Source organism: Papaver somniferum, chromosome 4 (assembly GCF_003573695.1).
Source record: "Papaver somniferum cultivar HN1 chromosome 4, ASM357369v1, whole genome shotgun sequence".
NCBI lineage: Eukaryota > Viridiplantae > Streptophyta > Magnoliopsida > Ranunculales > Papaveraceae > Papaver > Papaver somniferum.
The window spans coordinates 17,274,094-17,296,855 of NC_039361.1; the positions used below are offsets into that span (position 1 = coordinate 17,274,094).

The 22,762-nt window shown below is 36.3% G+C and overlaps 1 protein-coding gene and 1 non-coding gene across 3 annotated transcripts; both read right to left on the reverse strand.

The window, feature by feature from the left end:
- Nucleotides 1-1,446: 1,446 nt before the first annotated feature.
- On the reverse strand, nucleotides 1,447-4,417 carry LOC113274836 (scarecrow-like protein 28). Of its 2 annotated transcripts, none has more exons than XM_026524237.1 (3): nucleotides 4,118-4,417; nucleotides 3,931-3,985; nucleotides 1,447-3,665 (listed from the first exon to the last, which is right to left on the reverse strand). In XM_026524237.1, exons 2-3 carry the CDS (start codon nucleotides 3,960-3,962, stop codon nucleotides 1,772-1,774), a joined length of 1,926 nt encoding a protein of 641 aa, XP_026380022.1. In that variant the 5' UTR covers nucleotides 3,963-3,985; nucleotides 4,118-4,417; the 3' UTR covers nucleotides 1,447-1,771. The 2 variants fall into 2 exon arrangements, with proteins under 2 accessions (XP_026380022.1, XP_026380021.1); XM_026524236.1 differs by having other exon boundaries at nucleotides 1,447-3,722.
- Nucleotides 4,418-10,860: 6,443 nt separating this feature from the next.
- On the reverse strand, nucleotides 10,861-10,933 carry TRNAP-AGG. The gene has a single exon. It is a non-coding gene; the product is annotated as a tRNA-Pro (tRNA).
- Between the last annotated feature and the right edge of the window lie 11,829 nt (nucleotides 10,934-22,762).

A 22,762-nucleotide genomic window follows, 5' to 3' on the forward strand; every position in this document is an offset into this window, starting at 1 on the left:
CGAAAAAACCGAACTCTATTGGCTAAGTTCGGTTATTTTGGAACTCAAGATAGTGGCCACAACAACACAGTTCGGTTAGACTGGATTTGTTTTTTTTTTTCGGTTCTAAGGGTGGAGTTCGGTTACTTTGTAGTTTTAAATTTTTTTGCGAAACAACCGAACATAGAGTTCGGTGACTTCGTTTTAAATCCAATAGAACCGAACTGTTCTTCGTGTTCTTCATTTTCAAGAAGTTCGGTTAGTAAACTAGGGTTTTTTGGAAAATCGGCCTAACCGAACATGGCTCTGTAACTCCTACTAAAACCCTATTTTGATGATTTCTATTCGATTGAAGCAATCAAAATCAAATTAAAGTGAAGGGTTTATTGGAAAATACCTCCGGAGTGGTCCCATGGCAGAATCAGGCTGCGGCTGGCGTCTTTTATACTCGATAAAATTATCATGTAACAGAACTTAATTGTGATTGCATTGATGTTGTTACATTTCTTAAATAGGCGGTGGTGGTGGTGGTGGTAATCGGCGGTGGTGGTGGGAGGAGGTGGTGGTTATATATATAGGTGGTTATTAGGTTGGGTCTAAATTAAATTAGGTTAAGGGTAGGTTAGTCATTTCAACGTTTTAGGACACCCCTTATCACTATAAGGAAGGTGGCCTAACAAAACCATGATCCCCTCAAAAAAAACTATGGTCCCTAAAAAATCATTCATCAAGAAGGTTCATTGCAAAATGTAGTTAGGTTCATTGCAAAATGTAGTTGGACACCAAAATAAGCCCAATAAGAAGTCAGGAAGGTACAACTCTTATATATTGTTAATCTATTGAAGTTTAAGTTTTTAGATAAACTCGACCTTAGGTGGCTTATTGTGCAATTGCTCCGTGCTTTGAATAGATTTGGGACATTTCAGCAGTGCGCTCAAGTTATTATCTAATTAAGATACATATGTACCTCTAATCAATATGAGGTTACAACTACAAGTTATCTTGGTTTATTGGATTGTTTTCTCTACTTAGAGTTAAAGAAGAGGAGGTCGTTGGGATCAAATCTCCGACCATACTCAATTGTGAGAAGGGATTCAATTCAATGCACTTATTAGTTTGTAGAATTTTGGTTCTGGTGTAAAAACCATAGTGATGCGCCAATGTAGGAGATGTACCATCAGTGGCAAACTTGTTGGCAAAATGAAACCTTATCTCAGCATTCATTTTACCAAGGTGATGCTGCTAGATGTGCCAACTTTAAATTTTTCCTGCCGCAAGTGGCAAGCTTGGCGAAGGACACTGTCTTCCCTATAGTAGTAGCTAGTCAGCTAGGTCTGTCATTCAGGTCTCCTTTATCTTGTGTCAAAACAAGAGTTGTAATTAAACAATCAAAGGGAAAAGAATACACAAAAAATGGAGATACAATGGAGAAATGAAAAAAATACCTCATGAATAATTTTACTGATTTTGGTTTCAATTACATGATATGAAATGGCAGTACATCCCAATCTAATAATAGACAAATAAAGAATACCTATTTTGTAACAAAAGAATCAAAGAATAGACTGGGAAATACTAAATAAAGAACTGAAATCTGAAATGTAGATGTTTTTCTAACTACAAAGAATTTGTTATCTCTAGACATGCTTTAATGAATGGAAGAATAATGAATGAATTTTCCTAAACTACAAAGAATTTGTTTGTTTTTTTACTTTACTTGGTCTTCTATACTGAGTGAATGATGGAAGTTTTTGTTGCTGCTGCTGGATGAATGAAATGAACCCATTGAAGCTCAACTCGGCTGTGACTTAACGGAGGAAGTTCCTGCAACATCAACAGGTGCCCACGCTGAAACTGTGTAAAGCGACTGATCTAACCATTTTAGTGTCAATCCCGCTCCGTCTTCTCCCCGCTTCTCTAAACTGAACTTGTCGCTTGAATACATCTTCAGAAGCATTCGGCTCTGAAGCATTTCTCTATCTTCGATAACGACGTTTTTAAATCCTCCTTGCGCCATCGAAACCCTCCATTTATCGAAACATTCATGCCTTTCAGACCTATCAATTCCTTCACATGACACTATGTTCCGAATCTCCCTTGCGAACATCTCTTCTATTTTGATTCTGACCGGACTATTTAGAGGTAAGTTAGCATCAAGTGAATCAAATATGGCAGAGTAATACTTCAATGAATTAGATACCCTTGTCTCCAGACTTGGGCTGTTGTGCTCAGCTTCTTCCTCAGCCATAAGAACGATACCCGGGTTAGTGCTCCGAATCAGCCCCAAGAAATCCCTTAAGACGCCACCGGTTTGGTCGTAGAGCATTTTGTGCAACTGAAGAATGCAATTCACAGCTACGCTTTCTTTCTCTTTGACATGAAGCATCCAGAGCCTCACGTCTTCTAACCTGTCCACCACCGGATGGAATTCGAAAGGCAAATTCAAGGCTGATGCGAATAAAGCCAATCTATCTCCTGTTTCTTGCAGGTCCTGTTTTGACTCGCCTATACCTGTAATCCTGACATGGCTCGGAGGGTTAGCTCTAGAAGCCAAACTCTGAAACAAACTAGGCCACTGAAGCCCTTGTTTGATGTCGAAATCTATAATGTGCACTCGATCTTTTCCTTCAAACGATCTCAAATACATCTCATTTGATGTGAAATGGAGGAACTTTGGAATTGGGCTGACATGATTGAGAAGCCGAAGTGCTGATGCAGTTTCATCTTCTGCTCGATCGATATCCCTAGGAACTGAAACGTGAAAAATGTGAGGCCATAGTCGCGCAGCTCGCAATGCTAAGGCTTCAGTGAAGTAAGCTGTGACACGACGAATGGTGTTTCCTTCTGGTGAAGCTAATTCACCAAGTCTCGATAAGTAATGTGTAATGGCTGACATGTTCTTTGAGCTGATTGATTCCACACAAGCTACTAGGAAACCCAATAGCTCAAAATCTTGATGCTCAGCTTGAACGTCGCCACCGTTGCGCGCAGTTAGTCTTCCCTCTGATGGGTAAGGAACCCGAGTCCCGTTCCCAATTTCGATGTCGTCGGAGGAATTATCCTCTGGCTTTAGTGTCAAACTACGACTCTCAGACGAGTTACTCGATCCCGGTTTCACCTTTGTAATTGCCCGGCTTGTCTCGGCAGCACCTCTATCACCTGTTGCTGTAATCTCATTCACCACAAAATCCATCCATGTTGACCGCGGCAAAAAACTTACCCTCTCCTCCTTGGCTGCAGTAAGTGACGGAGTCTCGGTACCTGTAACTCCAGACCCTGTAACATTCTGCGAAAACCAAATATTCTCACTACCCAACTCACTGTCGCTGCTGCATCTCTTTCTCTTAACCCTGTTAACACCGCATTCGTCAGATGAATTCTGCCTCTTCAAACTCTTCTTCTCTTCTTCCCAGAACACATCTTCAACACCTCTTCTTCCTTCCCAAATCAATGGCTGCGGAATGGAAAGCGAAGGCGGTGGCCGGCTTTTGTGCCTAATCGAACAGCTTCCTTTTGATTCAAACCCTTTCTCTACTGACAAACCAACTGGTCTAATCGGTTGTTGCGATCTCGACGTATTACGGGTAAAATTACACGGTAATTCCCGTCTCTGTGTGCTCATTGAAGGTAACTGAAAATTGCAAACTGCCTGAAACTGTGCTGTAGCTTCACTCCTTAGTCCATGCCTTGTTGGTGACAACAATTTAGAACACCCAGCCAACATCCCTATCACTTCCTAATCTCTTCGGGTTTCGATCGAAAAACAATGTGTGTATACGGGGTTGTACAAATGAAATATGCAATCACTATCTTTGAAAAATCATGCACAGATGGATGATGAATGATTGAATTGAAAAGTCAATTTGATGAAATTTTTGAACAAAAGAAATTTTACGTATAGAAAAGAATGAAACAATTTATGATGAATAGAGAAAGATTACATATACCTACCGGATGATCCAAATTTTGCTGGAAAAGTTCATTGAAGTAAGAAGTTGTGATTCGTCTGGCCAGAGAGAATAATAACACCAGGAATAGAAATCCATTAGAATAATGATAACACCATCAAGAAGAAGAACAAACTGAAGCTGAAGATGAAGAAGAAACTGTAGAGAAGAAATTTGTTGACAATTGGAACCTGTAAAAAACTCTCCATTACTTCGATTGAATCAGCAAACACTCACACTTCTGAAAAACTCCTTCAAACAAAAGAAAACAAAACCCAAAGTTAGATCATCATCATCATCACTCAACAACAAACCAAAAGATCAAAAACTCTAACAGACTAATCGTTTTATAATTCTTTCTTCTTCTTCTTCTTCACTTAACAATCTTCTTCTCTCTTTCTTTTCATGATTTCATTGGGTCCCTTGATTGTTCATGTTTTTCAGTATTTCCACCCACCATAAGAAAAGAAAAAAAAGTAATAGAAAGGGAAAGAAAGTGATTGGAATGTTGGAAGAAAAAGAAAAGAAAAACAGAGTTGTAATGATCTAAGAAAACAGAATGGGGGAACCAAAATACGACCGTTTGAAATATGACCGTTGTATGGCGTATGGGGATATGTTTGGTATATTTTTAATTGCTATTTACAGGAAGTAAAGTCAGTTCATTGCACGTGAGAGGCTATTAATGGGGTGTTGTCCGTTTTTATTTGACCGTTGGATACTCGGTTTTATAATTACTGTCTTGACTCTACGGTTCTTTCTGACAGTAAAAAAGGCGTGTTGAAAGAAGAAGGATGGTGTTTTGGTGTTACGTGGAGTATTGAACCAGTGTGGAAAGTAGATGGATGGGACTTAAATGTGGGACCTGGGTAATGATATGGGCCCCCATCATGTGGGTAAGTACTTTAGATCAGATGATGATGGTTTGGGTATGAACGAAAGATGGGAACATCAACATATTCTCTTGCACGTGAAAAACTGAGAAAAGGCCAATGAGTTGGCTTGCTTGAGCTTTTGCAATTCCAACTATGTGCACACTCTTTAAGAGAGTGTTAATCTGATGTTTTCCATTTATGAGGTTAGGTGGTATTATGTGTTTCGTATCAGTGAACAATCCTGAAATTTTACATAACTTAAGTCTTAAACTTTCAGTAGATAAATCCAGTGTGAAGAGAACCCTTCCTTTATATCATATGGCTCTATTAAGGTAAATGTACAAATCACTATTAGTACGACGATCGGATTCACAAAACCATCCTACTGTTACAAACTACTCCCTCCGTTCCAATTTACTTGATGTTTTAGAAATTTTTTTGTGTTCCAAAATAAATGAGGTTTTAAGAATTTTTCCCAAATTCTCACTGATTTGCCCTTGCTTTGAAATCAGAACATATCATTAATTATCATTAGAATTAGTAAATAAATGATTATTCCAAGGATTTGGATGGAATATTTTGTTTACCCCGAGTAAATTATAATGGGATTCGTAATTTATATTAAATTTAGAAACTAAAAACTAGGTGTTTTAAAATTTTAGGAATCTATTAATATGGGTAGATTTGGAAAAATTTGACTCTCTGTTGTTTCTTAATTTGCGTGAAATTTTTTACAACGTCAAGTAAATCGGAACGGAGGGAGTATTAACAAAATGGTCATATTTCCGTTAAAAAGAGAGTTAAGTGATGACTCACAATTAAATATGTTAACCAAATTACCTATGTGTCCTCCCTACTTATCCCTCCATTCACAATTTTAAATTTTGCCTTCATTGTAATTGTTTTGACGGTGGTGCTATTTACAAGTGGTGGTGTCGCCACTTACACACCGTTACACCGCATTCGAGATCGTTATACCACATTCAGGTTCGTTACACCGCATTCACCCAAAGGGTTCACTGCTTCCCCTCTGAGATTTAGTGGAGATTCTTAAACTTCCACCACCACCACCACCGCTTCATCACCATCACTTCAACTAATTAGTTAAATGGAAGGGTATTTTGAAGAAGGGTATTTTAGAAAAAGATAACACTGTTTTGTTCAAAAGTGTTAAATCGGATGGAAGTATGATTGTTCTGTGAATGAATTACAAAAATGTGACCATTTTGTGACCCAATTATAAAAAATATGGCCATTATATAAATGACCCCTCTATTAACTCGGTATATCAAACTTTCTGTGAGTCTTAGTTTCTTTTCAATAAAATCTTACTCACAGAATAAAAGAACAGAATACTTATAGGAGCAAACACAAATACCAAGCTCACAAAAAAGAGAAAAAAAAACACTTAGCAAAAATAAATATTTAAAGGCAAAGAGAAAAAGAAAAAAGATTTAAAAAGCCAAAAAATCCAAAATTTTTGGGGCAATTCAAGAATTGAACTCAAGATATCTCACACCCTAAGCGAGAATCATACCACCAGACCATTTGCCCGTTGGCGACTGTTCATTCAATTCTCTCGTCTTTGTGATAAGTCTTGCATGGATGTGTCAATCAAACACCCCAAAATTTTCACACTCAACGCAGAATACTTTGGTGAAGGTTATACTATAAACCTTGTCGTTTTATTACCCTGGCACTGTCATATTGCAAGTTGAATGTTAATGCCGTCTGTATCGCTAATAATTTCACAAAAATTCAGAATTTAATCAGCAAATGAGCTAGTCGGCGTTTTATGCATCTTTTGTTTGGTGGGTGTTTGGACTGCAATGTAAACGTATGACCCTGGGTAGTCATGTTGGCCCATCAAGTGGGTAAGTACTTCGATGACACATGAATGAAATATGACACTTCTACATGAAGGTTGTTTTTAAGGTTGTTTTTAGGCATACCTAAATATTGTTAGACATATTGAATAAAAACAAAAAAGGATGTCAAATAACAAAATCAGAAACTCCCTTAACCAAAATTTTTTATAATGGCAAATCTGCCCTTTCTGTATTAGTGTTAATAATCTGGATTAGTGATTAAAATTTTTATTTAGTGATTAAGATAATTCAGAATTATAAAGTTTTGGGTAGATGAAAAAATTTGGGGAAAAAATCAAGTTTTATTGAGAAGGAGAGAAGGAAAAGGAGAAAGTGAGAAAAAAATTTCTTGATTCAATGTAGGATAAGGAGAATGATTTTACACAAACTCAAACTCAAGATGATGATTTTTATGAGCCAAATCCAGATCATGAATACATAAATGAGGAACCCAATGCTTCTAACACACATGTACACTTCTATTGTATGTTTAATCTCACTTTTGTAGCTTGAAATCATCAAAAAATTGTATTTTTCATCATGGTTCAGCGAACCAGGACTATGTTTGGCTTGAAAATATGAGCCGAACCCACTAAATTGATGAACAGTTCGGCTAGCTGAATTTATTAACGTTATACGCCGAACCTTCATTTTCCAACTTCCAACATATTTGAAAGATCCTAGTTCGGCTTATATTAAAGTCTAATAACAAGCCGAACCTATTCGTGAGAGTTAGGTTCGGTTTTCACTCTAAATATCGTATCAGCCGAACTATATATTTTTCCAAGTTCAGCTCATATTCAAAAAATCACATCAGCCGAGCATGATAATGATTTTCCATGAAACACTTAAATTCATACACATTTAGGGGTTAGGCTTTTTATTACATATGTTTTCTATTGTGCAGCCTTTTCATAGGATGAACCAAACAAAAAAAGTGGAAATTACTAAAAGTGTTAAGAAAGTGAAGTTTAATGATGGAGAATACCAAGGTCCATATTAAACTCATTAAAATCAATGAGATCTTATCTTCAACTTCAAGAGAATGAAAAGACAAACACAACGCAAAAAGAATGAGGTCATTCCGACATCGGACGAAAAAGTTATGGCCAAAATAATATCGAAAAACTTGAGTGTGCAAAGAGAAGGTTCGGCTGATAACTCAACAACACGAGCTAGCGAACCTAGAGCCTGCAAATCAATGTTTTTGAAGTGTTTACAGAGAGAGGTTCGGCTTGAAAGTGATCTAATCGAGTCAGCCGAACCTGACAACCACCTGGGGTAAATTTCACTTCTCAGGTTCGGCCGGGAAGGTTTGCAAGGTATTAGCCGAACCTGACACTATTCTGGGACGTATTTAATACACATTCTGGGGTTCGGCTAAAAATTGACATTTACGGTTAAGCCGAACTGTTCATAGACACTTTCAGGGTGAAATTTCAAGAATAACCCGGCTCAAAACTCAACTCAATTATCAGCCGAACCCGCTACTGTAACCGTCAAAACCCCTAAGTTTTTAGCAATTTAACCCATTCAATCCATGAAAAACAACAAATAAAAGATTGGGTTTGTAGGGAATACCTTCTTATCCTCATTTCAGTATTTGGAGCTTCAAATGGTTGAATTTCCGATTCAATTTCTGGTTCAATTATAGTTTTTACACCTTCATCTTCAATTGGTTCTTCTTCTTTAATTCATGGATTGGAAGAGGATTTAGAACACCTGACGTTTGCTTTTTTCTTTGTACGATCCATTATATAGTTCAATTTAACCGATGATCAAATTTTCACGAATCGATAATTAATTACGGTGATGAAAAAAAAATCTGAGAGAAAAGGAAGGTGGTTTGGCTGGAGGAAGAAGAAGAGATGTTTAGGATAGTTTATTTTTTGATTTTAGGTTCAAGGGTATATAGGTAATTGAACTACCCAATAGACAGCCCTTATAAGGTCACCTAGGATTGGAAAACTATTTTGCATGCCTTGAAAGTTTTTGGTATGCCTAAAAACAGCCTTCTTCTACACGATCACTTAAAATGTGAAGTCTACTAGCATCCCGGAAATGTTGTGAAGCTGTTGGAATCCAGGTAGCTCACGTTATATCCATAACTGCGAACTTGCGGTCCAAAATGCAGATTATAATTTCGATGTACTTTGTCGATATCATGAAATTTGAGAGAAGGTTTATTGCAAATCGTGTATATAAGCATCCGATGATAATATCCAATCAGCCTTAAAATGATTTTCTCCAACAAAATAAAGAAGAAGACGAGATACGTGGATACACGTAGGGATATCACAGATTTACTAAGACATTGGGGTGAACTATGCCGATAATGCGAAAATCATGTCTCAAACACAGGCGTTGCTGATCATTAAGTGAGATGTGGACGACAACACAAATTGTAAATAAATAAAGAATGCCAGAGTTTTAACGCGGTTCGGCGAGTTGTGCTTATTTCACGGGTGAATCCTGATAGGGATAGATATTTTTTTGATTTCAGGATGTATTGTGTTTTTCATGGTCGAACAATATACTATGTTTTGGGTTTGGTTTCCCTCTCTGGCTTTTCTTTTTCTCTAAGTTTTAATCCATTGTATTTGTATAATTTATGTTAAATTCTAATTATGAGATAAATTTCATATGCAACGCTTCGCTGACAAATCGCATGGCAACAAGAACTGACAACTTGGCAGTGGCGGCAAGACATTTGGAAACTTTTCAATCATTGTTTTGGTTTAGCGGTAGGGAACATGGGCTAGCCAGGCTTGACTAGTTGGCTATACGAATGTTTTATAAATAATATTTTTTGGAACGAGCGAATCGCATAATCCAACTATGTTAGGAGAACATTTTTTTGAAGGTATCAAAACGCACCCATTTAAAAAATAAATAAATAATCCATTAGTTGATGTAAAATCATGACGACCGATGTAAAAGATTCATATATATTACTGTACCATTATTGACAACCCAAATGTGCAGTTTAATTCTAAGAGAATCTCATAATATGGAAATTGACTGTGATTCTAGCATTAAGCTGCAAATACTGCAAATTAGTCTCTTTCCAGATACCAACTCACAAATTTTTTCAACAAAGAAAATAACTTCTTGTTATAACGGGAGTCGGCTTTCGATTCTTACTGCTCAATGCTTTCAAGGTTCGGATATTCTTGTTTGGTTGGTAAGATGTCAAATGCACCTACATATTTTAACACAGATGAATAAACGCTAATGAGTTTTGCTAAGGTATACACATAGATCCATAATCTTCTTTCTTTTTTCTTTTAAAAAATAAACTTAATCTTGTTGTATTAATAAAATATAGTAAGTACTAAGTACAACACCCTAACAAATAAAAAAACCTAGAGAAATACTCTTTCCCGTTTCCATCCTAAATTACTTGCTTAATTAGGGTTTTGCAAAAACATTAAGGAATTAAAATTATTTTCACTTATATCTTCAATCTTTCAACTTACTTGTCTAATATACTATTCTTTCCGTTCCTAATTAATAGGCTGGTTTTGTTTTTAGAGAAAATTAAAGAAATTAAGAGAACTAATCATTGAAAGTGGTTCACATGACACTTGTCAATAAAAGAAGTGAAATAAAATGGTCCCCATGACACTTGTCAGCAAAAGAAGTAAAGTGAAATGGTCCACATGACACTTGTCATCAAAAGAAGTTAAGAGAAAAGTGGTCCCAGAAAACTAAAGTAACATTTGACTTTCCCAATTAGGAAACCAGCCTATTTTTTGAAACATCTATTTATAGAGGGAGTAGTTTTTACTTCTTGATAATCAGAAAATTTTAGTGGGATATATCGAACTTTTTTGATACTTTTTTACTAAAAACAATTTTAATATGGCAATTAATTTGTGACAGAGGGGATACGGTCATAGTAAGTACAAAGTACAATGCCATAAAAAATAAAAGAGGAGGGATCCCCTCACACTTTTATTCTCACACGTTGGACGTGATTTTTGCGAATAAAAAAACCAATCCAAATGGGGTTTGAAGCTAATATTTTGGAGATATGTTCTTCTTAAAAATCTCTATATTCCCACTGAAAATGAGTGTATTCCAAGACGTATAACACCACCGTATATTACTTTGAAAATTAGACGTTGAAAATCAACAGATTTTTAGCCATTGAAATTAAGACCGCTCCTTTTTGATAGGCCAAATTTTGGGGCAATCTGAGAATTGAACTCGGGACCTCTCGCACCCTAAGCGAGAATCATACCACCTAGACCAATTGCCCGTTTGTTCCAAGTCTTCGCACTGTGAATGTATCAGAGTAGCTAAGCTAAACTTGGCTAACAATAAGGAGAAGAAACATTCAGGTAAAACAAACTCTAAGTGTCGTATATTTCGTTTAGTTCGAGCAAATTTTTTGTTTATTTCTTAATATTATTGGATAGATTTGATTCACTTTTAAATCCGAAGATTTTTAATATTTAGGCGGTGATGTTGGTGATGGTAATGTAGTTGCAGGAAATCCTACAACTACACCCTAATGATAATTTACGAAATAATCTAAGGAACCATGATGAAATACTCAAGAACTTTTATTAAATCTTAGAACAAATGAAAAGATATGAGAAAACCCTAACTTGGAAACCAAATAACTTTCACTCTCTTAAATTTCTTATCCCAGCTCACCAAAAAGATCTCTCCCTCATACAATGGTGGCTGGTTCCTTTTATAGGAGTACATAGTGGAGGACATCAAACAAATCCCCTATTTTCGGATCTGAAGCGTGTCAATGTCGCATAAACTTTATCATTGTCGCTCGGATTCTTTACTGCCGCGTAGATCTTCACACTTTTATCGTTATTAGGTGACGTCATCTGGTTCATCATCTTGAAAATGTTGTATGCGTTCATGTTCTCCTGGTGCTAAATGATTATTACGCGTAACTAACAAGTGTACGGTATTTTGTGCCCACATTTTGCCTCTTCTCGTGTCGTTCTTTTGGAAGAAAGAGCGGTAGAGAAATCCTAATCTTTCCTTTTGCCGCACCAATTCCTCTTTTCGTATTCTCTTCAACCGACATTTTTCCGGATTTTCAGCTTAACCGTCTACATGTATTAACTTTTCCCTTTTCAACCGGCACGTTCTGATTTAACCGGCTGTCCATAGTTTTCTTATTTATTATCCACAATGAGGAGAGAGCATTTTCCTTTTCTTTACTTTCTCTTTTTGTTTTTAAGTTTCCTTCATCTTCGTCATTTCAAAATCAGGTTCCTATTATTTTCTCAGAAATTTTTACGGCGTTGATCTTCTTTGGACTTCATGGAATCTCAACAAAGGTTAGCTCGTTCTATTATCATTATTATTTCGTTCTTTTTTTTTTAAATTTTTGACCACCATTGTTGTTCTGTTGTTGTTCTTCATATTTACCATGTTTTGCTGTTGTTCTTCATATTTACCAATATTCCCATACTGATTTTATTGCAGCAAGAATTCCCCATCGGGTGTTCCCCGTATCAAAGTTTCGAAACCTAATTCTTCTCTAAGCTCCAAGGATGATGAATCTCGCAAGAGGAAACCTTCGCATGACAAGGTAGTAAGAAATACCTTATTTTTTATAACAATATTGTTGCCTCTATTTATTATCTGCGTTGTTCTTCGTAGGGGACTGAGAGCGAGATTAATCATGAGAAAAATAAGGTCAAGAAAGTTCGTCGCGCTCCTACACTTAACACTTCCCTTGTCTTTCCAGAGCTCACCTACAAATACCATTCTCAACAGCAGGTTTCTTTTGATGAAGTTTTAAACATCTCCGCTAAGGATGCTGCCTCTTGTGCAATTGTGAATGTTTCCGCGTCTTTGAAGGAAGTTGCTGCCTCAGCTTCTCTGAATGCCTCTGCGTCGTTGAATGAAACTGCCTCTTTTGATAATGCCGCACTGATAAAACACGCTATTTCTGGTGATACAAACGCACTTGCGGAAAATACCACCGCTTCTGTTTCTGCGCATATTCCCGCATCAGCTGATAATACGATCACTTCTACTTCAAGGGATATCGTTGCTACTTCCTTCAAAGGTGTTTCTATGTCTACCCCTTCTCTTTCTATGATCACCTCTTCCTTTATGGAGACCGTTTCTGCTGATCAAGATGTTTTTAAAGGAGTTGATTCAGCCATCAAATCTTTATTGGATATTATTAACGGCGCTCGTTCATCCATTAATGATCCTGCTCAAACTCGTATTTGTGACTCTCTTGCTAAGTTGTTATGTGATTCTGCGCCGGACAAATCAACTAGGAGCGAAATCTTCTCTGAATTGAACCCTAACATTAATCTTGCCTTTGACCTACTTGGTAAGTGCTTCTTCGCCTAGGTTTTTCAACTTCTTTCATCTTACCACGCATTTATGTCTGGTATTTTTTTTTTTAAGAATATCGTTGCCGTTTAGTCCAAATTGAAGGATTCTATGAATCTAGTAATACCATCCAAGTTCTTTCCCAACAAAATGCTAAGCTGAAGGCGGATCTTCTCGCTGAATCCCTTGCATCTGAGAATCTTCGTAACAAGAATCAAGAACTCAGAGGTGTGTTTTCTTCTTTTTTTAAATTTATTTTTGAATTTTACCTCGCTTATGTTCATATTTTGAATTTCTTCGTATATATGTAAAGATTTAAACCAGAAGCGTGTCGCGGAAAGATATAATTATCAGCACTCTGCTGAGGATGCTTGTGCGGAAAATGAGAGATTGCAGAGTCAACTAGATCAGTTAATTAATAACCATTCATATCTGCTTGACCAAATTGATAACCTAATGAATGAAAATCTTCTCTTATGTAATCAAAATGATTTTCTAGGCTCCCAAGTATCCAACCTTTCAGGGTTATTATACAGTCCTGATTTAAGGAATCTAACTCTATCAGATGAAAATTGAATCCTTGCAGAAGAAAAGCGATCTTTTTTGAACGATAAGGCGATGTTTACGCGCCAGTATCTTTGAAAAAGCGGGGGTCTAACAACCTCACCCAATATTTCGATTAGAAATCTGTATGGACTAACTCTGATATACTTTTAAGAGAATCAACTAGACAGTCAGACTTAATCTTAATAAAAAGTATATCAAGGAGTTAATATCTCTATCCCTAGATTTAAATCTTACTCAAGCAATCTGCGAGTCTCGATTAAATACAAGAGAGATAAACTTGGATGGTACCAAGGACCAATATCCAAGGATCAATCAATATCCAATCAACAACCAAAGGATGGATTTCAAAATTGATCGATACAAACGCACAACCTTTGATATTTCAATTATATAACAAAATATAATGAGGAATAGAAATAACGCATACACCAGAACTCTGTTAACGAGGAAACCGCAAATGCAGAAAAACCCCGGGACCTAGTCCAAATTGAACACCGCACTGTATTAAGCCGCTACAGACCCTAGCCCACTACAAACTAACTTCGGTCCGGACTGTAGTTGAACCCTAATCAATCTCACACTGATTCAAGGTACAGTTGCGCTCCTTATGTCTCTGATCCCAGCAGGATACTACACACTTGATTCCCTTAGCTGATCTCACCCATAACCAAGAGTTGCTACGACCCAAAGTCGAAGACTTCAGTAAACAAATTTGTATCACACAGAAAAGTCTACAAGGATAGATAAATCTGTCTCCAACAGATAAACCTAAAAGTTTTGTTCTGTCCTTTGATAAAAATCAAGGTGAACAAGAACCAATTGATAAACCGGACTTATATTCCCGAAGAACAACCTAGTATTATCAATCACCTCACAATAATCTAAATCGTATGGTAGCGAAACTAGATATTGTGGAATCACAAACGATGAGACGAAGATGTTTGTGATTTCTTTTTATCTTTCCCTATCGGAGATATAATCTCAAGTCAATTATTCAATTGAACTTGTACGATAGAAAATGGCAAGATCAGATCGCTCAACTACAAGAGAAGTAGTTTCGTCTGGATTCACAATCCCAATGAAGTCTTTCAGTCATTAATCCACAAGGTCTCGAGAAGAAACCTACGATTAAAGGAGAATCGACTCTAGCAAACCAACTAGTATCACAAAGGAGGTGTGGGGATTAGTTATGCAAAGTTTCTATACGTCTCCTTATATAGTTTTCAAATCAGGATTTGCAATCTAAGTTACATTGGTAACAAAGCATTGAATAATCACCGTTAGATGAAAAACCTGATTTATCCAAGCTAATATCTTTCAACCGTTAGATCGAAACTTAGCTTGTCACACACAAATGAAATGTATTCATTTAGGTTTGAGTAACCGTACCTAAACGTGTACATTGGTTGATTCACAAATGGTTGACCAATGGTTAGCCATATGAGTGATTTCATATTAATCGTATTCATCTTTCTCATAACTAGTTCAAATGACTCATAAGAACTAGTTCAAGAGTTGTTCAATTTCTTAGGTCTTTATACATAAACACACTTGAAACAAAATCGGTTTGAGTCATTTGAATCAATTCATGAACAATATACCCACGTTTTGCAAAGATTGCATTCCTTATAATTTATGTTTTAAGTCCATCAACTACCGATTTAAGAAATAACTAGCTTGGGTATGCGTACGGGTATGCTTACATCCATAGGTGGTTACATATTCTCAACTCTACATTTCAATCGTTGAAACATTCTTCTATAATGTTATAACAGCCGTTAGACATAAAGAATCGACTATCGTCATCAAAGCTATTTTCAAGATTGAAACGTCATCATGACTTTCGTCACGGGTAAAGATGAGGATGGTTAAAGCAAAAGCTTACCAACTTGTATTTCAAGAAAAAGATAGGCGAGTAAACTCGGCTCGAAATAGCAAATATGTATGTATGAAAACTATCATACTTATACGACTTATGTCTCAAGAGTAGGAGATAGAGTAGATATACTTTTGAGTGATAAATTGAGTTCAAGTCTCCACTTACCTTTTGGTAGGATGAAGTTCCACTGGTTCCTTGAGTAGTTCTTCGTCTTTGCAAGATAATCGCCATGGTTCCTTGAGTAGTTCTATCCTAGATCGAGACTTAGTCATAAGTATACTATAAATCAAGACATATAGTTTTGATCCCTAATATTTACAAACATGCTTGAGATAGCAACGCATGCGAGTTCGACCGAGCAATGCTCTAACAATCTCCCCCTTTGTCAATTTTAGTGACAAAACTATCAATACATATGGATTACAAAATAAATAAAACTTTGTAGCTTCTCGTCCACATGCTGGATCTCCTTGGTGCTTCAACGTTAGTTGAAAACTTCGTCTTTTCCAAGTACTCCCATGATTTCATAGATGTTCAATTCAGCATCATAGTTGTTGAAGTTCCGTAGCCATAACAATGAGAAAACAAAATCTCTCGATCATTGTTATACAATGTCATAGTATTATTACACAACATCAAGGTTCTCATATCACAACTTCGACAACAATACTATGGTGATATGTATCACTCCCCCTTAGTCAATATTTTCGTCTCAACATGAAAACCACTCCACCTTACATAATGACCCGTAAACACGTAAGTCATATGTATTTTTAGTGTGAACTACACATTAATTCTCCCCCTTTTTGTCAATAAAATTGGCAAAGGTACGAAAACGGGATCCTAATGAAATTTCCACGAAGACGCTTCAAGACCAAAGAAAAGTACATATCAACTTTTTTAGATGCAATCATAAAGCCGAGGCTAAATGCATTCATCAAGGAGTTTATAAAGATACAAGATAACCCCTAAATAATTCCACATCCGCACTCCCCACAAAGATATGGAAATTAAGTGCAAGTTCAAAAGAACTCTCCCCCATTTGATGTCATTCCCAAGAGAACAACAAGAGCAACCTTACTTTTTCAAGAAAAGAAGGATTTTATTGGACACCAAAAACCATAAAAATGATTTTCTATATCCAAAATTCTTAATTAAACTAACCACAAGAGAACCCATGATTAGTTTAATCGGAATACACAACCAAAATAACCACAAACGAATCTATGGTTAATCTAGTTGGAAATGCTCGACACAAGAGAGCTTACGGAGCTATGACTAAGTTCACCATAAAAGAATGATTAACTCAATCATCTTATACTCAACACAAGAAAAACTTATGGAGTATTGCAGTATGCACATAGAATATGGATTAGGGAATGATCAATACCGCGACATATACAAGGATTCATTCTATTTTCCATCACTATTTGCACAATGACATACAATAGACATAATCCTTGTAAACAAAAGATTTTAACCTCTCTTCCATCAATAATTGACATAATAGGCTTAACTTTTTTTTGTCAAAAGTTCATCGATCTTGTATCAATACTCGCATATCGACATATAAAAGAGATAACTTTTGACATCATATGGGACAATAATAGTTCACGGACGCAAACACACATATCCCATAACATATTTCAATATATAAAACCATAAAGATTAATACTGCAAAAATAATCTTCCAAACAATTTTTAGAATTTAAATAAATAAAACTAAAAAATAAAGATGAAAAACAATGGACATAGCTATGTGTACTCACAATAATGGCTATTCCAAACTCTAGTTATCCATCTTAAACAAAAGCAAGAATAAAATTCTTTTAAGAAGTTTTATTAGATAAATAAACTCATATAAATCATTTCACTTACTTTGAATACTCTTCTCATATTCTCTGTATTCATCAATCTCATCTTCGATCAGATCAATTCTAGATTCCAGATTATCCATCTTTTCTTCAAGTCTCTTGGAAGAGGTTTTAAGTTCACTTTTCAGGGCACGAACTTGTTCTAAGACGAGATTCATGGTTAAAGAGAGCTTATCAAAATGAGAAACAGAGATGTTCCCGTCCAGAGAAGATCCGTGAATGTCAGGCTCATTACATTATCAGAAGAATCAAACCGTGTCTTCTTAGATGGAAAGAGAACAATCCAAACATCACTTTCTTTGCTTGAGACACTTGAAGAGGACATGATAGAAGAGATAGATGAAATGTTTATCCAAAGGAGAAAAACTTCACTTTAAACGGAACTGAGGATAAAAGATAAATATCCAAAATGACCTTTGACCAAAACCCTAACATAAATTGATTATCCTCGGAAAAGGTCTTAAGAAGAAAACCGTTTGAAAACATAAACAGGAGGCCAAAAAAAAAAATGAAACAATAACAGAAATAATTCATCACAACCCTCTTGAAGATTATGATTTTTGTCTAAGAGGGATAGACAAGAATCATCAATAAAGTACTACAAACTGTAGTTGTTCCAATCCCTTGCAGGACTGGGTGACTTCTTTCGAGGGGATGAGGTATTTGTTATGCTTTTTTTCTGTCTTGTTTTAAAAAAAGAAGAGTTATGTACTTCATCCTTTCTTTCTTTCAGCACAGATTTGAATATCTTGATTGTTGATTTTCGCAAACTATGCATTCTATTGGAAATCTCTTTTACAAAGGTGAGGGCTTGTACGAGATTTCTTTTTCTTCTTCTGCAAACAACGTTTGACAGAGGAGAACTTTTCCTGTTTCATAGTGCCACAGATTTTAAGATGATCCTGATAGTCACGTGAGGAAATCACAAGATTAGATAAACTCTTGTGATTTTATATATGATCCTTGTCGTCAAGGTGACTTAGGAATGATATAGAGTCAGGAGGAATTTGCTGACAATTCATAGTCGAAGAGGTTCGATATGTTTTGTAAGAATCACGATTGATCATCTCCAATTTTAGATTAGACAATTTGCATTCCAGATTTTCAATCCTTTTAATTAAGACTTCATTTTCAAGTTGAAGTATTTTTGAGGAACTAAGATTATTTATCATGGAATAATCAGGACTGTTAGGAGGACAAACGTGATTATCAGCAAAAAGATTAAGAGAACCGTCATAAACATCATCCTCAGGACAGTAGTCAAGAGTAGCCATCCATGATTTAGTTATCTCACTCATCTCCGTATCAGGACATTTAGAAGTATTGTGAATACTTCTATAACACTTGAGACTGGAATTGTTAACATAGTCTTTCGGAACCTTTTTATTGATTCACTGAGCTTTCTTTTGATACTTTCTTTTTCACCGTCTAAGAGATTTCTTAAGTTGTTGTATAAACAGTGACAGAGTCGAATTAAAGCAATTCTCATCCCTCTTAACAGTCAATTTAGGACGTCGAGACTTACGATCAGATGCAACAACATGGTTGCTAAACAGATGATGTTTCTCTCTTTGTTCAAGTTCAAGATCGAAAATTTTCAACTTTCCAGTAAGGGAATTTCTGGATAGAGTATCAAGGTTATTTCCCTCAATGATGGCATGCTTCTTAGAGTCGTATCTAGATGGCAGCGATCTGAGAATTTTCATCACAATGTCCTTTTCAGGAATAGTCTTTCCCAATGCAAAAGATGCATTAACAATTTCAGACACTTTGTGATTAAACTCATCAAATGAATCCTCATATGCCATACGAAGGTTTTCCCAATCGTAATTAAGGTTTTGAAGCCTAGCTTCCTTTTCACTGGTATTTCCTTGGAATACGGTTTCTAAGATATCCCATGCATCTTTAGACCTAGTTCAATTTGACACATGGTGCTGAAGATTTGGGGTAATGGCATGTATGATGGCATTCAAACCGTCAGATTTTTGCTTTGCAGCAAGTATCTCAGCAGCATCGTATTCGCTAATATTTTTTGGAACATTAACGTTACCTACTGCAACAACGGGAGCATCATAGCCATCAACAACATACACCCATGATTGAAAATCACGCGCATGAAGAAACGCTCGCATAGCAATTTTCCACCATAAGTAATTAGAGCCATCGAAGACTGGTGGTACGTTAATAGAGATAACACCTCTGTCCATAGAGTCAGATCGCTACAAACACAGACTTTTGAGGTCTTGAATGTGTTTGCCTTCTCTGATACCAATTGAAAAAGTGGGGGTCTAACAACCTCACCCAATATTTTGATTAGCAATCTGTATGGACTAACCCTAATATACTTTTGAGAGAATCAACTAGACAGTCAGACTCAATCTTAATAAAAAGTATATCAAGGAGTTAATATCACTATCTCTTGATTTAAATCTTACTCAAGCAATCTGCGAGTCTCGATTAAATACAAGAGAGATAAACTTGGATGGTACCAAGGACCAATATCCAAGGATCAATCAATATCCAATAACCAACCAAAGGTTGAATTTCACAATTGATCGATACAAACACACAACCTGTGATATTTCAATTATACAACAAAATATAATCCGGAATAAAAATAACACAGATACCAGAAATTTTGTAACGAGGAAATCACAAATGCAGAAAAACCCGGGGACCTAGTGCAGATTGAACACCACACTGTATTAAGCCGCTACAGACACTAGCCTACTACAAACTAACTTCGGTCTGGACTGTAGTTGAACCCTAATCAATCTTACACTAATTCAAGGTACAGTTGCTCCCCTTACGTCTCTGATCCCAGCAGGATACTACGCACTTGATTCCCTTAGCTGATCTCACCCACAACCAAGAGTTTCTATGACCCAAAGTCGAAGACTTCAGTAAACAAATTTGTATCACACAGAAAAATCTACAAGGATAGATAAATTTGTCTCCCACAGATAAACCTAAAAGTTTTGTTCTGTCTTTTGATAAAAATCAAGGTGAACAAGAACCAATTGATAAACCATACTTATATTCCCGAAGAACAGCATAGTATTATCAATCACCTCACAATAATCTAAATCGTATGGTAGCGAAACTAGATATTGTGGAATCACAAACGATGAGACGAAGATGTTTGTGATTGCTTTTTATCTTTCCCTATCGGAGATATAATCTCAAGTCAATTATTCAATTGAACTCGTACGATAGAAAATGGCAAGATCAGATCGCTCAACTACAAGAGAAGTAGCTTCGTCTGGCTTCACAATCCCAATGAAGTCTTTCAGTCATTAACCGACAGAGTCTCGAGAAGAAACCTACGATTAAAGGAGAATCGACTCTAGCAAACCAACTAGTATCACACAGGAGGTGTGGGGATTAGTTTTTCACAGTTGCTAAACGTCTCCTTGTATAGTTTTCAAATCAGGGTTACCTTGGTAACAAAGCATTCAATAATCACCGTTATATGAAAAACCTGATTTATCCAAGCTAATATCTTTCAACCGTTAGATCAAAACTTAGCTTGTCACACACAAATGAAATGTATTCATTTAGGTTTGAGTAACCGTACCTAAACGTGTACATTGGTTGATTCACAAATGGTTGACCAATAGTTAGCCATATGAGTGCTTTCATATTAACCGTATTCATCTTTCTCATAATTAGTTCAAATGACTCATAAGAACTAGTTTAAGAGTTGTTCAATTGCTTAGGTCTTTATACATAGACACAATTGAAACAAAATTGGTTTGATTCATTTGAATCAATTCATAAACAATATACCCACGGTTTGCAAAGATTGCATTCCTTATAATTTATTGTTTTAAGTCCATAAACTACCGATTTGAGAAATAACTAGCTTGGGTACGCGTACGGGTATGCGTACCTTAGCTACCGAATTTTGAGTTGGTTTTAGTTTCCAAACTCAGCAGACTTTTTCGGGTGAAAAAGTTCCGTTAGTACGCGTACGGGTACGCGTACCTAAGGTGACTGGTTTTTGAGTTCGTAAACTTCAAACTCAGCAGAATTTCACGGATGTGAATTTCCTCCAGTACACGTACGGGTACGAGTAGCCAACCTGTCTCCTTCACCAATACCGCATGCACACATATGCACGCAGTTGGTTTCCGGCACATGGATTTATACACTAATGTGTGAACTCAATATATCCTTACATCCATAGGTGTTTACATATTCTCAACTCTACATTTCAATCGTTGAAACATTCTTCTATAATGTTATAACAGTCATTAGACATAAAGAATCGATTATCGTCATCAAAGCTATTTTCAAGATTGAAACGTCATCATGACTTTCGTCACAGCTAAAGATGATGATGGTTAAAGCAAAATCTTACCAACACGTATTTCGAGAAAAAGATAGGCGAGTAAACTCGGCTCGAAATAGCAAATGTGTATGTATGAAAAAGATCATACTTATACGACTTTTGTCTCAAGAGTAGGAGATAGAGTAGATATACTTTTGAGTGAGAAGATGAGTTCAAGTCTCCACATACCTTTTGGTCGGATGAAGTTCCACTGGTTCCTTGAGTAGTTCTTCGTCTTTGCAAGATAATCGCCATGGAGTCTGGAGCTCAACTATTCCTAACTATCCTAGACCGAGACTTAGTCATAAGTATACTAGAAAGCAAGACATATAGTTTTGATCACTAATATTGACAAACATGCTTGAGATATCAACGCATGCGAGTTCGACCGAGCAATGCTCTAACAATCTCCCTCTTTGTCAATTTTAATGACAAAACTATCAATACATATGGATTACAAAATAAATAAAACTTTGTAGATTCTCGTCCACATGCTTGATCTCCTTGGTGCTTCAACGTTACTTGAAAACTTCGGCTTTTCCAAGTACTCCCATGATTCCATAGATGTTCAATTCAACATCATAGTTGTTGAAGTTCCGTAGCCATAACAATGAGAAAACAAAAGCTCTCGATCATTGTTATACAGTGTCATAGTATTATTACACAACATGAAAAGCTCTCGATCATTGTCTCGTCCACTGCCGTTAGCGCATACCTGTCATTAAATCTCCCATATTAAAATGACATTCAAGCCCTTGAATTAGTTAATTGGGAATCAGTTGACTCTGACTCGATACTGAGTTGAAACAAACCGAATCCTTCTATACACCAGCAACTCCACTATCATCTCAGGTGCAGCTCATTGTAGCACTGCATCCTTTCAAACTCAGGCATCCTAAGATTATCATAATCGGACTTCTAATACGTTTATAAAGTCCGATCTTGGAGGTAGTTTGCTGCAGCTTTTTTAAAATCGGTTTATATGGACGACAATGTAATCCGATTGTTCGAAGAAAAAGTTACAGAGATTTTTAACTCCATAATATGATTACAAATGGTCCAAGATGTTCCAAATCTGAAACCAGAATCGATTGATGTGTGTATTAGTGT

Bases quoted from the DNA above. Each gene is read 5' to 3' on its own strand.
- LOC113274836 (XM_026524236.1), bottom strand. From the start codon at position 3,703: ATGTTGGCTGGGTGTTCTAAATTGTTGTCACCAACAAGGCATGGACTA.